The sequence below is a fragment of the Spodoptera frugiperda genome, chromosome 20, assembly GCF_023101765.2.
Source record: "Spodoptera frugiperda isolate SF20-4 chromosome 20, AGI-APGP_CSIRO_Sfru_2.0, whole genome shotgun sequence".
Taxonomy (NCBI): Eukaryota; Metazoa; Arthropoda; class Insecta; order Lepidoptera; family Noctuidae; genus Spodoptera; species Spodoptera frugiperda.
Window position 1 is genome coordinate 8,918,772 of NC_064231.1, and position 18,265 is coordinate 8,937,036.

Sequence of the window (18,265 nt, forward strand, 5' to 3'; positions counted from 1 at the left end):
TGTTCCTTCTTAACAAATTGCTGGAGTAATGTGCGAGGTGCCTGGACAATGGGAGTGCTCCTCAACGGAACTGCCGCCACTATTTACTCGTCTCACCAGTCACGGGCCAGTTCAGCTCACTTTTACAAGGTAATGATGTAATGGGTTGTTCCTTCTTCCCCCTGTTAATAAATACGCTTGCTAGAACTAACAGATCTAATCAAAACTAAATTTTGTTATTGATTTGTCATGAAGTTTACAAGCAAACGTGATGTTATCTTAGAAAAAATTTATGATGGTAAGTCTAAAAGAAAACTAAAAATGTGCCACATTAGGATTTTCTCCTGTGTCATGGGTGCATTTACAAACATATAAATTCACATGCACATGATACCCAGACCCGAAACAACAATTTGTGGATCACACAGAGTTGCACCGTGCGGGAATCGAACCCGCTACACGTTGCACGGCAGCGAGTTGCCCAGCCACCGCTCCAACTGTGCAGTCAATAGGGCGGTAGTCTGCTGTGGAGGATATATGACTTCTCCAAAAACACTGACATTCTGTCGCATCTGGTAAGGCTAAAGCCTCGTAGTCTCAAAGTGATTTAACCTTTGTTCTGCGGGTATATGAGAATTGTATCTATGACAAAAGGGATTATGAAATAAAACTATGGTATTAATTAAAAATAATTTATTGACTTCAAATTTAATAGTTTGCTTGATTGATCCAGTCGATCGATTGTCAAATACTAATACACCTGAAATATAAAAGGAAAGTATTATACATCTTGAAGATAACATACTTTATAAAACAATATTTATTAAAATTCAACTTTTATTTCATGACAATCAAAGCAAAGCAAGTTTTTCAAACATGCAAATCTTAGGGGCTTGTTTTCGTGCATTTTAGGGATGCAGTATTCATGCAAAGTTAGTTATGTGAGCGTTGTATTGTACAATGCATAATATGCAGACGTGACCTTCACCAAGTTGCAGTTTATGTCAATGGTACTTGCATAGGTTTTGTTTTCCATCTGTATTTGTAAAATAATAAGGTTCAAAATTACAATGCTAGAATTTCTTCATTAAAAATCCAAATTAATATTTCTAATTGTAATTTTTACAGAATTTGTTAGTTTATTTTGATTGGCACATTCAGAATTAGTAGCATTGTAGTAGTGTAGTATTTTATGGGGATAAATTCATGCTTTGTAAACGTTACTAGACAATACATACTATGTTAGTGTAATGGATTATCTCACTAATACTCCAGTGAATGTATTTAGGTTTCTGTTTAATTCTTTACTGTTACACAGTATCGCAAAAACAAACGGATGGTCTGCCCGAAAGTCATAGGTAGATCTAAATGCGGCCCTTTGGTCAAGGCTAAAATCTGAAATAGTCGCTTAAATTAATTTGTGAATTTATGTAGACTGATGTTTATGTTATATATAATTAACTTATATAACCAAATTATATATATCATAATTGCATTGTTCGACGAATGAATGTTTTGAGTAATAATAAATCCGTTTACAGAACCCTACGTTTGATAAAAAATGGAGTGTCAGGAGAGTTTGTAGATACTGTCTTAGTTCACCTAATGTTAATAAGTTTGTAAGAAAAATATACATGCGTTCTACAAAAGGCAGGACCTAGGCAGTATTGCCAAAGCTTGTCAAGAATTTTAGTTAAATCATTGCAAGAGAAGACGTTCCATGCACTTGCAGTTTAGCATTTAAGAGAAGAATAAAAGAGCCACGTAACCAAAGAGTTTGAAATTGTTAAACAAATATTTTTATTACATAATTTGAACTACATTTATAAGAAACAGAAAAAGCATAGCAGATGAGAAGCTGTTGTAATTTATTAAAATGGCTGCCTCGTTGATTGTGGTCACAAGCGCGACTACCAAGCTTCGACTACGTCTCGGTTCAGACAAAATAATATTTTTTCGGTTTTTGAACAATAGACATGTTTCCTACTAGTCAAATTCAATACTTTTTTCGAAACGTCAAAAACGATATTTTCTATGAACTTTGTATGAAATACTCTATTATGACGTCATAAGTTTTTGACGTCAAATAGCAGACTTATTTCTAGAAATTTTGCTAGAAAAAATCGAAAATTAAGTAGTTCATCAAATTTATGAATGAGAGTGTGATTATTTTTGAATATTTTATTGTATTGAAAAGTTGAAATAATTTATTTTTGACCCAGTCATCATCCCTATTCTCGGTAGTCGAGTGTTGTCTAGATAAGTGCATATTAAGCTCGCTATCAATTAGGTACATAGGCGTGATGCGATGTTAAGTTAGAAATGATCATGCGTTGGGTGCAAATTAATGCACCAAAATACGCGTAAGTACCTAAACTTGGAAGACTCCATTAAACAGAACGTTATTCCCCTCCATTAAGAAGAACACGAACGGATGGTCCGCCTTGAATACTCTCTGAACCGGTATAAAAGCGCTCAAATAAGCGATACCGAATTCTGTAACGATAACGGCGGAAATGATGCTTAGTACAAGTCCAATGTTTACATTTTATACATACAATTCTATATTGTAATCGTGTATGCTCCAATTTACATAGAAATTGAAAAACTAAACAATTTATTTAACTGTACTCGATTTGGAATAGATTTAAAAAAGACTATTGTTACTTTAGCTAGATCATAATCAAGCTAAATAAAGCATAATAAAGTCATACTTTATGTTCATTAGATTATTGGAACAACTTATTTTCTTCACCAAATTCTTTGCAGGTACACAATATTGCATATTTATATGTAAATTACGTAAATTAGAGCATACAAATTATCATAATATAATAAGTAATTAAATATTAAGTAAATAAATATAGGTGGTAAACAAAATTGATTGTGACAAAACAGATAATAAAATATTATCTAGATTTCTAAATTATTTTATAATGTTTTTTTTTTTAATAAAAATGTAATAAGTAACGTGAATGTCTTACTCATGTATGAAAGATCTATGAAATCTAATCTACATAAAGTAGTGTTTTACTTTTAATAAGTATGCCACGGTATAATCGCATAACTTTGAACTGTATAGTAGGTACAATTAGTGTGAAGTAATTTTTGAAATTAATTTGTAGGCGAGTGAAGTAGTGGACGTTTTGACAAGTTGTGAGAAAAAATCCTCTGACGAGCGATGTGCTCTGTTTTCGGATCATAATTATTGAAACCTTACCAGCTACCCACTTTGTTATTTGTAAAACCTTTCTACAGTTTCCATTTCAAACGTCCCAAACTCTTCATAACAGTTGTTAGTTTAACATTTTAACTTTCTTTTTCATAAAAAAAAAACAAATGGATACCTATTCAGCAACGATTCCAGAGAAGTATACCATGTTGTTAACTCTCAGTTCAAAATAAAATGGATGATCGACAAGTACATGCCTTTGTTTAATAAAACTTTTAAGGCCTACGACCATTTCTGAAATTGTTTAAAATATAAGATGAATATTATTAATAATCATTTACATAAGAATGATCAATTTTGTTGTTGCACTTTGCAAATTAGTAATCTTTTCCCAGTTCTTTTTTCACCGGTGGCTACAAGAGACAGAAATGTACACAAGTTTTTAATATTTTTTGATACCATTTTTAATATTTTATTGTATTTTGCAACGTACCAGTTTTTGAAAAACTGATCCTATAACTTTGTCCACAAACGTGCATGTCTTGTATGTACAAGACATGCACGTTTCTTCAGATTATGTATAAGTACTTATTATACATAGTTTTTATCGAAAAATAATATTTGAGAAGGCATTTAAAAGAACATTTTATATTGTACCCTAGAAACTACTATTTAATACAAATTGTATTCAAATGTTATTTGTAAGTAGTCGTTTAGAAAATGTAGAACTTAGTTTTAGTTTCCAGGAATTTTTACCTAGGTACAAAAATATTCTCGAAGAAAATGGTTCCTGGAAAATTTGGTTGGTTCATGTTTTTTTTTCGCCGCAAAACAACTTTTTACGATTTCATTTGAGAAGTTAATTGTGTGTGTTCTTTATTAATCAAAATCAAAGTTTCAATTTGGCGCGAAACTTGGTTGTTTTAAAGTAGAAAGTCGCGTCAATTTTCAATGAGCCTTAATGCTCGTCGGCGGTAAGAGGTGGTTCTAAGAAACTTTTTCAGATTTTTGTACTGAAATAATTTTGTAAAACTAAATTAAATGAATCAGTTTGGTAACTGTAGACACATATTAAAAGCAGTTTTGCATCGAAATGTTTTGTTTTCCTTTTCTTTTGTTTGCTCACTAATATCATTATATTATCATCATTATTCACTTATTTCATTAATATTAAACTAGTTTATATAATTCTATTGTAGTCAAATCTTTCGACATTACAACTACATATTAACCTACAGTTAAGTCCCTGCGGATTGATCATTCAACAACATAAATATAAAACAGAACAAAACTTTTAACTTATTAGATACTAACCAAAAATTAAGTGAAATATAAAAAATACACTGACAATATTTTATTATCTGTTTGCGGGAGGTTTGATATGAAACGTAGGGTACTCACCATTAGCCACGGCGGCCTCAGCGCCCTCTTCATTCACTTCAATGAATGCTTTCTGAAGAGCATTACTTACATACAAGTCTTTCGCATCCTTGATCAAATTGTTCAATCTAGCTTCACCACGGGTGAACAACTTTTTAATGTTCATCTAAAAATATACAACAGAATATAATATTAGTTAAATGCTCGAAGTATATGCGAGGTAGTTAGGTTAGCTACTTCTATATATTTTTACTAAAAAGTGGCGTAGTTCTAGATTTCATTAGGAACAAATGGATTATCAAACGCTAGAGTTTTGTTTTAGGCGTTGCACCATAGGGGCTCCGGGGTTGGTCTAGTTAGAGGACCAGGTGCGTCCCTTAGGTGCAGATGGTGGCCACCGGGGAGGTTTTAGTAAGGTAAAAATCCCACACTCCCTAGTTTTTCCCCAAAAAGCTAGGTGCCTTTTAAAGGTTTCCCGCCGACAACAAAAAAGTGTTTTTTTTTTGTTTTGTATTACGGAAGGATTGTGAAATATGAAATAGGTATAGTTATTAAATATTAATTCGTAAAAGATAACTTACTTTGGCTAGAACATCAGCTAAGTCAGTAGTAGTTTCAATTTTGAATTTAGGCAGATCAAGAACCACTTCGTTACTGTACATGTTCTCCATGGCTTTTGACAACAGTTCTGGGTTTTCCAGCTTCTTGACTAGGTTGTTGATACCATCGATCTCATTTGGCAGAACGATTAGGAGCGATGACTCATCTTCGGAATACGGCATTTCTAAGAGCTAGAAGGATACAATTATGGATTATTTGTTCTGGTTTTATAGTTGCAATAGTTTCTTATAGGGCTGATGATAATGATGATGATGAATAGTATGCTGCTTGAATGGCTGTCGTGTAAGTTATCCTTAAGTGCAAGTTTGATATAAAAAGAGTGGTTTTCAAGACTGCACGGTTGGTGCTGTGTCTGGGCAACTGGCTGCTGTGCAATGTGTTCGATTCCCGCATGGATCAACTCTTTGTGTGATCCACAAATTGTCGTTTCGGGTCTGGGTGTCATGTGCATGTGAAATTGTATATTTGTAAACGCACCCACAACAACAACAACTTATTAGAAGTGATTAAGGAAATATTTGAGTTTGTTTTTTGTATGATAAGGTATGTTGTGTTAAATAATCAGAAGTATGGCGATAGTGGTTTATATTGAGAGAAGTTTTATGCAAATGAATTTACCTTAGCGTCAAGTTCTTTGCTTTCACCATATTTGAAGTCAGCAACGACGTGCATTGTTGGTTTCTGGACGACTCTGTCTTTGCTTACATGGAAGTCACGGTCAGTTGTCTGTTCTGCCTTGAAGGGGGTCTTCCATTTACCCTAAAATTAATAAATAACTTAATAAGACCCTAAAACATTTTCTTTTTATTAGATTTCACTTGCTTGCTTAATAAGTAATTTAAATTCAATCCCTAAGCAAAAAAAGAGCTTTTCGGTTTTGAAATTATTATTACTAGTGGTCGCCTAGTGGCCGAAATTCGACCATATATGATTTAATTTACAATACCACTTAACGTACGTTGAAGGATAATTTTTATTTAATTCAAACTCTTTTATAAAACTCTTTTCATATGAGACGTGAGAATATCATCGCAATGTCTATCGATTTTGACGTTTTGTCAAATACGATCAGATACTATCCATGTGTGTGTAATGTTTTATTTATTGATTTAATGCACTTTATAAGCATTATTTTTGAAAAATATTAGCGCTATGCACTTCTTCTACACATAAACTATAAGTATACCAAATTTTATGCTCCTACGTCCGCGCAATTTTCGTAAAATGTGGTCCAAAGTTTTTGCATCACGTATTAATATATAGATGATAGATCTAAATTGATCCCATTTTGAATGATTCTGTAAAAAAAAAACTCAGGCAAAAATGGTGAAGAGTGAGTGATTGTGATTCAAAAGTTCAAAGCACAATCTTTTTAGGAATACTTACACCTATTTTATTTTAACTATAGTTATCAAAATTCATTTTGTACCTATGTATGTATTAAAATCCATACCTTGAAGTACATTGCGTTAACGAGGACGGCTGCAGTCGCTGCATCCAGTGAGTCAGCTGCTACCAAGTCCTTGATACGGTGGTTTGTCTGATCTTCAACCTGGAAGAAAATCATAATTCAATAAATGTGTGATAAAGTAATAGTATATGACGGTTGTACCAGAATAGATTTGTAATCTACAGTGACTCTAATATAAAATCTAATCTCTGTACATAAAATCAATTAGTCTCGCCAAAACTCGAGAACGGCTAGATCGATTTGGCAAATTTTGGCCTTGAATTATTTGTGGAAGTCCAGGGAAGGTTTAAAAATTGAGAAAAAATTCCATAGGAAAGGCCTACCAGCTGACCATATATATGAACCATTCTCCTTCTCATCCCCAGTCCTAATCCTCAATCCATAAATCCCCAAAAGGCTGACAATCCCTTGTAACTCTTCTGGTGTTGCGAGTGTCCAATCCTTGCCACCGATTTCTTACCGTCACGTGATCCGTCTGCGCTTTTGCCAAGCTATGCCATAAAAATGATGATATTTACCCAAGTGTTGATCTCTTTCGCTGCTTCCACGTTCTTTGCGAAGTCAATGTTCTTCGCGTCCGAGTTGAAGACGTCTCTGGAGACAGCTGCGAACTGAGGGTTCAGCTCGTCTCCCTGTCGCACGTATACCCTGCTTGCGAGATTCAGCTCTATACCCTTCACTGATCGTAGTTGTTTGTTCACTTCTGTGAATACTTCTTTTGTCTGTAACCAATATTTTTTATTAATATGTGTATTTCTTGTACATAGAAATGCTACTTGTATAGTCTTCTAAGTTTACTGAATATTTGTTAAAATCCGAGTAATTATACTTTAAACTTTATAAGAATCGAGACTTACAATAAAATCAAATATGTATATCGGATTTTGATCATTATGACAGAAAAGCCGCGGCCTACACATTGAATTTCTACAATTTTCAAAACTTACCACGTTGTCATTTGGCAAGCCAATGGCTCTGAGGATCTCATCATGAGATTCTCCTTCTGAAGCCAAACCCAGCTGTGCTAAGGGCGACAGCAGAGAAAACGCTGACATTACAATATTTTCATTTGGTTTTGCCTTGACGACTTCCTGAAAGATAGAAATACAGTTTTAGTTTTAAAATATGTGATTGCTCTGCAAGTTCCGTAAACGATTCCAGGTAACAATATTAACATACATAGTTTGAATTTTCTGTTTCATAATTCTTAAATGTGACTATGTTACAGGAAATTAATACCGAAGGTCACACTTAGGCCGAAATCTAAGTGAAATGTTTGTAAACAAACTATAAGGTCGAAGCTATATCTTGTCCATTCTGCTGCTTGCAATCACAATGCCGGGTTCTTTAGGTGCCGTGCTACGTGTCGCGGATTCCATTCCCGGAAATTTTCAAAATTCACGGAACAACTCTTTGTGTGATCAACAAATTGTTGTTCCGGGTCTGGGTGTCATATGTGTATGTGAAGCTGTATGTTTGTAAACGCACCCACAACACAGGAGAAAAGCCAAAAGCGACAGGATAGAAAGAAACACAAAAGGTTAACATTTGGTGCCAGATATAATATTACCATAGTATGGCTTGTTTATAAACATAAATCTGATATAAATATAGAACATTGTACCTCTCTTATCACATGGGGAAATCCAAATGTTATATTGCATTTGAAATACCATATATAGGTACATAGTAATAATGAGTTTCCAACGACAGGTACGTATAAAATTATCCAATAAAGGAAAACATAAGTCCGTAGGTATTGCTTGTTCGGCTGATTGCGTCACGGTCTTTGTTTCTGATCATGTTCAAGGACTATTTTACAATCGTGATAATATGATTGACTATAGCGTTTGTGCTGTTAAAAAACTTCCCGTTTTTCTTATATATGTATGTAATCTGTTGACTTAGTATGTTATGTTTTTATTGGATATTAACTAGCATTTATTATAATAGCAAGTTTTTATTCTAACATTGTAATGTTCTGAGTCTTCTTAGACACAAACTAGTTAGTTTTATATTATTATTGTCGTACTATAATGATGTTGGCCTTTTTTGAGGAGGAATAATCATCCTATGATTTTTCTCCCGCCTTGGGCGAGAGGGAGTATCAGACTCTTACTGTCTTAAAACCACCCCATTCTTATCCTACTTTTCGAGCCGGAGCTTCGGTAACCCGCTAGGCAGTGCGCAGCTCCGGCTGTTGTTAGCTAGGTTCTATTTACTTCCGCATCAGGTATTAGTTACAAATAAAAATTCAACTAAATGTAATAACCATTAACAAATAGCTAGATGGAATATGGAAAAAATATTAACAAAACACGTTTAATATTAGCATTTTATTAAAATGTGACTTCGTATTTGATATCATGTTCGTCTTGTGTGTGGTAATGAAAAATCATTTCATTTACAAATCAAATTAAATATTTCAATGTTTTATAATGTACTAATAAACATTTCAAGATAAATATCAATAGTGGGTAGGTTACATGTGTGACCTTTTCTAATGATAAATTAAGAGGGTGTTTATTAAATGGGTAAGAAGTTAAATCATTTAACAGAGCGGTGGCTATCTTTTATGAACTGCAACTTTTGACTGGCTAGCAAACTTGAAGATTACTTATGGTAAATGCAGAGAGATTCCTCTTACGTAGAGGAAGTCTATGGTCCAACAGTGGACTATCTACTCGGACTACCGTGGGCTGTTGGTGATTATAATGGGTATATAGTCCTAGGAAACAGTTATAGGTATTTAACGCATCATAAGATTTAATTTTATTGTGTACCTGTGTTCTTGGCCACTCGTGTGCCGTGGCATAATAAACGGCTTTTCATTCTTTCTTTTTTATATTTCGATGTTGTGGGTCCTAAAGCGTACACAAGCTTAACATAATTAACTTGCCGAAAGTGTATGATTTGGACAGTAGCACGTGTAATCGGTGTGAAATTACATTACAAATAAGAAATTGTTATCAATATCCATAATTACTTTTAGGTCATCACTTATCGCGAAGAAGCTCCACGTTATCACACGTTTAACCGATATGGTTAAATTAAAAATTGTACCAACAGTTTGATACCCTATTATTGCATAATCTATTTTATCTTGGACTATAACATTGTTTACTTACTTGGAACATTTTTGCTGTGAACTGGTCGCTGCCAGCCTTCAATATATCTAGGTTTGAGTCCGACATTGCTGTTGCCGCGAGGGCTAATACTGAAATACAAGAATACAAGTCTTAATAAAAATCACGAGAAATCATGTGAAATTATCACGAGGGCCATGCTTCCGGCCGGTGATACCATGGCCTCACTGAAAACAAACGTGAAACAACGCTTGCGTTTTGTTTCGTTGTGTGAGTGAGGTTACCGGAGATCAAATTCTCCCCTTCCCAATCCCCGATTCCCCAACCACCCTTAAATTCCTAACCCCCAAAAGGCCGGCAAAGTACTTGTAACGCCTCTGGTGTTTCAAGTGTCCATGGGCGGCGGGGATTGCTTACCATCAGGTGATACGTCTGTTCGTTTACGTGTTCCATAAAAAAAAGATTGCGTGAAGTCACCTGTGCAATAATCTGCACCTAAGTGCAACATAAAGTTGCAAATTAGCTGTCATTTCAAGAGGATGTGAATATTAAATTCCTAATTTGATTAACATATTTTTCCTTCAAATTCACTGGAAATATAAATAAATATTCTTAAGTGTGGGTATAATTGAAATAATGCGCGACTAGTTTTTTATCCTGGATGTTCAATCATCGATTTGCTATGCTATATACTTGAAGCTTCACAGATGGGTTCACGACCTTTTCTAGTTACGTTTCTCACACAATAAAATAAAATAAACCTGCTTGTTTCAAAGCAAGTCTTCTAAAGTCCTATGTATATGAGTAGTACAAGTTTTTTCCTACTAGAACTAGTTTTGAAACTAAGGTGAATAGTTTTTGTATACACACGAACACAATAGATGTGTTTTTTATGTACTGATGCTATATACATGTACACAGAGGTAATCATGGTCATCTCATTGTTTCAATGTGTGTTAAAGTATAATGACCCAGTACTACTTGAATTTACGGTATTTTGTTGATATGTGTAATAGCTGTGGATTATACCCACTTAGTATTGGTATAGTTATTTGAGAGTATTCATACTAAGACATTATAAATATAGCATTAACGGAAAGATATAAGGAAAACCGGCACGATACGTTATGTCAGGGAATCCCAGTCAACCTTAAGAAGTCAAGTTTCCTGATAAAAATCAAATTATTTTACGTCATAGTATGCGTTAAATGTTTTTAAAATTTTACGTGATGACGCATAAATGCATCAGTGACGGTATTCCCACATTATATATGCACAGGTTTGAATATAAAAATAATATATAAAAATGGTATCTGAACAAGTTTCTAACACTTTTTATAAATATTCATAATTTGGTTCTAAACGAAATATTTCTAATGATAATACGTTAGGTAATAAGCTGTTCCGTTTATCATAAACTATATAACAATGATGTCACGTTAGTAATTTTAATTATATTAAAAAATACCGTCTTAACACTGCTCTTAAATACCAAATAACGGGCTAATTAACACTTTTTGTAGATAAAATTTTGCAAACTAGACGAAAATATTATAATAGAATAGTGTTTTAAAACGTAAAGGTTATGAGATAGCAACTGTAACAAACTAATAAAAAGGATCAAGAATAAGGATTTATTAATAGAATACCTGTTAGTTAAGTAAATTCTAACAAAGATGTTACTTTTAAACATTATTTACGAAAATTTAACACTTTATTTAAATATGAAATTAAAATTAGTTATAGTGTTTGTGTTGTACGTTTATTTTTACAAATTAGAATTAAAAACTCACTGCATATAAAGAGCTTCATGGTTGCTGCGTCTGAGTCGAACGTTGGCACAAGACTAACCGGTTAGGGCCGCGGTTCTCTTTTTAAATCATATAATTTGTATAGCGACGCGCTATGATCGCCATCAACTGGCAAGATAAACAATTCACATTCGGGTATTTACGAAAAAACGTAAACAGTTCAGCGGAATTTACTTTGTATGTACCTACGTAATAATTTCTAGTTATTGGTTACGAAATAGGTAGTAATAATTACCCTAGACTTTTTTAAAAGGGAACCGGGGAATAAAAGAGTTGTCTTAATTTTTTATGTTTCACATATTTCTTTGACAAGTAGATATATGTACTTATGAATGTTATATGTATTTATATTAGTTTAGTAGAAAATATTAATGTTGTATGTAGTATAAAGCACAGCTGTCAATAGCAAGTTTTGTTTAACCTCTCGTATATAAGACGGTATCGGTATATAAGACAACAATAGAAAACACATTGTGTCTCGTGTGGATCCGCGTCCATACGAATCGTGATTTTTATTTATAGGTAAAATAAATGTCCAGATTATATTAGTATTAAATTATAATTCTCTAGGTATTTAAGGTACTTTCCTTTAATTATTATTTATATTGTAAGCCATGTGTTCTACTTTAATTTGTTTGTAGGTGCGTATGATCGTGCATAATAAATTATTTGCAGTAAAATTATTAATTATAATATATTGTTGTGCCCAGTTATAATTATAGTTTCATGTAGGTAATTAGAAAAAATATATTATTGTATGTATGTATTTCCCCAACGAGTTTTGATAAGTTTTGAGTACTAAAGAACTGATATATAAGTTATGAGTTATTTATTTTGTTGGATAGGTATAGAATTTTAATTTTGATTTTCTTTTGGTATGGTTCAGTATAATATTCACGGTCTATTGGTTTACTATCCTCAGTTCAGTTAAACTACGTATATAATCAGCTACAAAATCATCATCATATTTTTTTACCCCTAATTAACCTTTTTTCATAATAATTTATACCCCTAATAATTTTTAAATCAATATAAAACTGTTAACACATTGAACGCCGTGGTGGTAACCGAAGTTAGCGGAGGATTTGCCTTCAACAGTTTTCTATTGGCCGTCAAAGACTTAAGGAACCCTTATGAAGTTTATTATTTTCAAGAAGTTTAGGTGTAATTTTCAGAAGTAAATTTAAACTCGATGCCTATACACAGAAAGCTTTACAAAGAGATGAGTGAAAGGAGGGTAGGGAGGCCTTTGCTCTGCAGTGGAACGATCATGGCTGAAAATAAAATAAATAAATATGTTTTCCGAGGTAAATATAGTGTATAAGATAAGAAATAAATATAATCATACATTGTTATTAAATGTTCAAATATTTATGCTAAGTGTACAAAACAGATCAATCTAAACAAAACCAGTTTATCATGGTCTCGCTTTATATGATCTTTTTGCATATTCAAAGGTCAGTTTGTACTGGTTTTTTATAGCTTGATATATAATGCGTGTACAAAGACAGTTCATGAGTTTGCAACTATTTTTGCGAGTTGAATGACCAGATATAGCATATTGAATATTAACGCATTAGCATAAAAATCTTATTGTATTCAAAACTGTGAATAAAAAAATATTTCATTTATTTCTGCATGAGTACCGTTTCGATTGTTTTTTCATCAACTGCTATACTTTGTATATAAATAGAACCTGATGTTAACTGTACTACAAATACATTTTTGTCGATTATAGTAACATTTACACAAACAGTTAGGGTGCTTTTCCTCCAAAGATGTGCTATGTAGCTATGCTACGAAGATGTAATAGCTAAGCTGTGAAACTATTTGATCGTTTCCACTGATACAAAGCTAAGTAGGTGTCCGAGGAAGATGTGCTTTGTAGATGCGCCGCCGCAAAGTAGATGTGCGAGGACGATGCGCAGCTTGAGTGAGGCACACATCCATATTATGCATCTTTCCATATAAAAAGATAGCTCCATAGCAACGTAGAATAGCACATCTCTGGTGGAACACTTATACTAAATAAATACTCAATATTTTGTACCTACTTATTCATATTCATCTATTTGCTTAATACCTAAGTCTTAAGTATACCTTTTATTAACTTAATTCTTAATACCTAAGTCTTACATCGAAAACATGTAAGACTTAAGTAAATATAACTAAGGTAAATATAACTAGGACACAGTGTGGACCCTATCAGGTACAACAATATAGGTTTTGCATGCAACACACATGATAAATCTATACATATAATAAAATCGTAGAAAAGTGCTGTCTGTACATTGAAAATAAAAATAAAAAAAATAGCAGGGGTTATTGTTATGTCGATGTCGAACCCAAAAATGTAATTAACTTTTTTTTTGTCTGTTTGTCTGTTTGTCTGTTTGTCTGTTTGTCTGTTTGTCTGTTCGTCTGTGCGCGCTAATCTCAGAAACGGCTGATCCGAGATGGATGCGGTTTTCACGAATATATTGTGGGATGCTTAAATTTACATTTAGTGTTTGTTTCATGTCAATCGGTTCATAAATAAAAAAGTTATGTCAAATTAAAGAATCACGTCGAACATTCTATGCTTATACCATTAATCCTATTTGACGGATTTGGTTGAAATTTGGTACAGATATAGTTTAGAACCTTAGAAAGGACATAGATATATTTTTATTTCAAAAATCAAAAAATAAAAATAAGAAATAAATTATTTATAAATAATTCTATGTCGATCGTTACACGACTTCGGTTCATGTTATTGTTTTAATTCATCGAAAAAAAGTAAATAAATAGTAAAAAGGTATGAAAAAAATAATATCAATATAATTAAACTTTTAGTACAAAGAAAATGCCCGAACGGAGTATAAATAAATAATCCAAGTTGTCTTTATCCTCGATAGATGGCGTTGGGATCGAAATAGATCGCGCTATGGTTTCGTTACATTCATTTAGTTGGGTATCGGCCGAGCGCTTCGGTACTATCGTAGAAAAAGTGTATTATCAGTCGTATGATTATTTGTCTGTAGTGGTCCTGCTGTTTCGTATATTCTAAATTGTTTTCGTTGTATTTGTCAATTAATAAGTTTATTTGTTGGGTTTTCCTGGTTTTTTGGTTAAACTATTTAACGTAGGTTTAGTTTGATATCGATTAGTAGTTACTGTAGTTAGCATCAATATTTTTTTAATAAAATTGTAAGTCTATTTTTTTTTTAATTAGATTAGATTTAAGTCGTTTCTTTTAAATTATTTAGTTTAAGCTTGGTTATTATAGCATAGAGGATAGGTTGTAATATAGTTTCTTTTTTAATTGTTATAAATTCGTAATTCGTAGCTTTCTTTAGTTTTAAGTTAGTTTAAGTCCGTTTTTAAACTATTTTTTCAATGCCCTAAGTGAGTATACATCTATTAAATTCAAACGCAGAGCTCATTATGTTGATTTTTGAAGAGTTCCCTGGAATATCTTCCACATCTCATTTTTGTTAAAACCAAAAATTTGCCGGAAGTCACTATTCCACGCGAACGAAGTCGCGCAAAAGCTAGTGAATGAATCAAAGTGAAAAATCATTACCTTTATCTAAGGTTAATAAAATCTTATTAGCAAAGTTTTGCTAGATGTAGACAAAACTTTTTTGTGTATAAGGAGCCATTTTTAAAGATAACGAGCGATTTAAAATTCGTCATAAGTAATTGTAACATAAATCAGATACAATTATATAAATGGCGTCATAAAGATATTTTTTTCTTAAAACGTCTGTCAGTATTAGGATATAAAGTTAGGTACAAATATTTTGCATTGTGTGTTTTCCTGTATTTTTGCACGTTGGCTTTGGCATTTACTCATACAAAATTAACATTTACTAAGGGTATATATTTATGTAATTATTATGTATGTGTGAACTTTAATACGTTAAATAATTTTTTGTCTGTCTGCACTCAGCTTTCTGGTTAGATATCTACCTCTTCGTGTAACAACTGGAAGAATCTCGGTATATTAAGAATATATAAAATTGTAATTGATGACAAGCATTTTATATCAATTTAACTGTATAACGTTTTGACTTAAGTTGTAAAATTATATATATTTTTTCTACTAATAAATAAATAAATAAACCTTGGCTAGTTTAGTTTCTAAATCACAAGTTAGTTAGTCATTATTATTCTTTTATCATAATTCAACCGATAATATTGCAAGTAGTGGTTTTTCCATGCAACTGTGCATTTAGGTATAACACTGGAAAATCAATTTGGTTTGATAACTTCCGTAACAAACAATCATATTTACCAATTGTGTATAAAATCACTCGCCAAGTTTGTATGTAGTGAGTATATCCTAGTGTTTCTTTGATTATATGGACAATAATGTATGTTTTATGTTTGGCCTATTCAGTTAGATTTAAATGCGAAGGCGTTTAAAAAAACAATTTATTAAACGTATGATATATTTTTCATCTAACTCCTACAAGGTAGTAGCAGTATTTCAATCTTCTTTATTTATTTCTAATATATGTTAATTACATTTTGACAGTTACACCAGCCACCAGTAACGGAAGAAATCCAAGCCACCGGCGGTCAGGGCTCAAAAGAGGGAATTTCTGAAAAATATGCGCCGCGTCCAGAAGTACTGCTTTTTGCATAAGGCCCTTGACCTAACCATCTAACGTTAGCTTACTCAGGTGTTGGTCTAGGCGTTTGGCTATGTATGAGGCCATTGGCAGACACGACTATTGGCACAATGATTGCTGAAGTATAATTATTATATTTTTAAAGAAAGTATATTTTTTTGGAAGTTCTAACAATTATTTTTTATCAATCTCCTATAAAATTGCAGACGCAAAATTTTATAAAGTTTTGAATAATAGGGGTTTCAAAATGAGCACTTATACATACAAATGTTCAAAGTTTCCAAGTTGATCGTAATGCGCTGAATGAATCAGAATGTTCTAAGCAATTAAAGAGATAATACTCTAGAAACTTCTAATCTTACTAACGTTTTAGTTATTTATTTATTTGACCATAAGTAACTCTTAATTAAAAAAAGCTATTACACCATAGATGAATTCCTACAGGATAAATAAATAAGACTACCTACTTGTAACACTAATTTGGCTGGGTAAGCCTAGTCTAACCTAAATAATAAATTACTTATAATAACTAGTCAACACTAAATAAGACTAAATATTACTAAAATACTATACAAAACGAGTTACCATAAAACTAATTATAAGAACATTGTATGATAAATATATTAAAAATAAATACTAAAAATTAACAATAAATATAACATATACACAAATATATAATATATATAAAAATATAATATAGAACATACATAAATAAATACGAATGGAAGCGAATAAGTATAATTATTAATTATAATTAATAAAAATATAAAAAAGAAGACCTAATATATATTCTAATATACTACTAAACACATACAGGGTGTCCCTGAAATCGACGTCCAACGGGCACTAGATGATCAGCAAGGTTCCAACTGTTATCAGAAAAATATAAAAAAAAATCTAAGTCCAACAGTTTTTAAATTACAGTGACTTATGTGTTATCCACGAAAAAGTACACCCTGTGCCAGTCTTTTGACTCTTGTTGCTACAAATCTTTATTTTTTCGTCTGCAGTCTTGCTTACATTATCCTGAATAGTGCTCCAGTAATATGGAATCATAAATTCTTAGCCAACTGCTTTAGATTGGAAAACATTGTTAGTTTTAGAGGAACCAAATACTCTGAATAAAATTTTCACCTAACTTTAAGTGACTGTACTGAATAAATTATGTATGGCGCTAGTAGTGGCAAATTTCACCAAAGTTGGCGCATTTAATAAGGATTATAAAATGGTATAGCACTTTGCAAATTATTTCTTAAATTCGACACAAAAAAAGATTTTTCAACGAAACTCCGTTTCGATGAATTTATTTGAACTTACTAATATTTCTTCTAGTGTACTCAAATCATACGTTACAACCTCGTATGCACTAGACAGCACTTTGCACGTGATTTGTTATCATCATGTTGGAAATTAGCGAGGATCTCTTGTCAAACAACATTGTTTGTCTACTCATGATTTCGCTTGCAGCTTTCGTCGGCAATATTTCTAGACTTACTAGAGGAACTGATGTTGTGTATCATGTTTCACTAAATAATATTGAATGATTGCAATATGATGTTCATAGTACATCAAACACATTATCAAATGTGTAGTAAAATCAAAAGGAACGGACGCGGCAGATTCATGTACACAGCATATCGACGCGGTAATGGTATGGTGTACATGAGCCCTTACGCACAACTACTCGTCATATCCCCATCAAAAAAAAAAAAGAAATGGGTGAATCCTCCGATTAAGTTACGTGTTCATGCCTTGTGATCAAATGCGGGATGAAGCATCAAATATTCTTTAGTTTGTCAAGAAAGAGTTATTAGCACCGTTACAAGGAATTGCAGGTAAAGCAAAAAAAAAATTTAAAAAATAAATAATCAACACGGCGCAAAAAAGCCAGTACTTAGCTAAAATGCCGAAGCCCGAGTACGATGGCTCGAGATGCACAACACCAGTTCGTCTAGCGATAATATTGCCGACGAATGCTGCAAGCGAAATCACGGGTAAACAGACAATATTGTTTGACAAGAGATCCTCGCTGATTTTCAACATGATGATAACAAATAGCGTGCAAAGTGTTGTCTAGTGCATACGAGGTTATAACGTATGATTTGAGTACACTAGAAGAATTTTTA

At 32.5% G+C, this 18,265-nt stretch overlaps 1 protein-coding gene across 3 annotated transcripts; it reads right to left on the reverse strand.

Moving 5' to 3' along the window:
* Nucleotides 1-657: 657 nt before the first annotated feature.
* LOC118282272 (alaserpin) lies at nt 658-11,654 on the reverse strand. Of its 3 annotated transcripts, none has more exons than XM_035603262.2 (10): nt 11,503-11,654; nt 9,752-9,840; nt 7,571-7,714; nt 7,142-7,345; nt 6,606-6,704; nt 5,771-5,911; nt 5,113-5,322; nt 4,553-4,697; nt 1,218-1,374; nt 658-739 (listed from the first exon to the last, which is right to left on the reverse strand). In XM_035603262.2, the coding sequence occupies exons 1-9, from the start codon at nt 11,519-11,521 to the stop codon at nt 1,235-1,237; spliced, it is 1,191 nt and encodes a 396-aa protein (XP_035459155.2). In that variant the 5' UTR covers nt 11,522-11,654; the 3' UTR covers nt 658-739; nt 1,218-1,234. The 3 variants fall into 3 exon arrangements, with proteins under 3 accessions (XP_035459155.2, XP_035459157.2, XP_035459156.2); XM_035603264.2 differs by lacking the exon at nt 1,218-1,374 and adding an exon at nt 3,327-3,445; XM_035603263.2 differs by lacking the exon at nt 1,218-1,374 and adding an exon at nt 2,351-2,475 and having other exon boundaries at nt 11,503-11,653.
* Between the last annotated feature and the right edge of the window lie 6,611 nt (nt 11,655-18,265).

What these genes read in the sequence shown, in the direction of transcription:
- LOC118282272 (XM_035603262.2), bottom strand. An exon ending in TCACAGCAAAAATGTTCCAA is followed by an intron (nt 7,715 to 9,751) that starts GTAAGTAAACAA and finishes TCTATCTTTCAG; the next exon opens with GAAGTCGTCAAGGCAAAACC. An exon ending in GCTTGCCAAATGACAACGTG is followed by an intron (nt 7,346 to 7,570) that starts GTAAGTTTTGAA and finishes TATTGGTTACAG; the next exon opens with ACAAAAGAAGTATTCACAGA.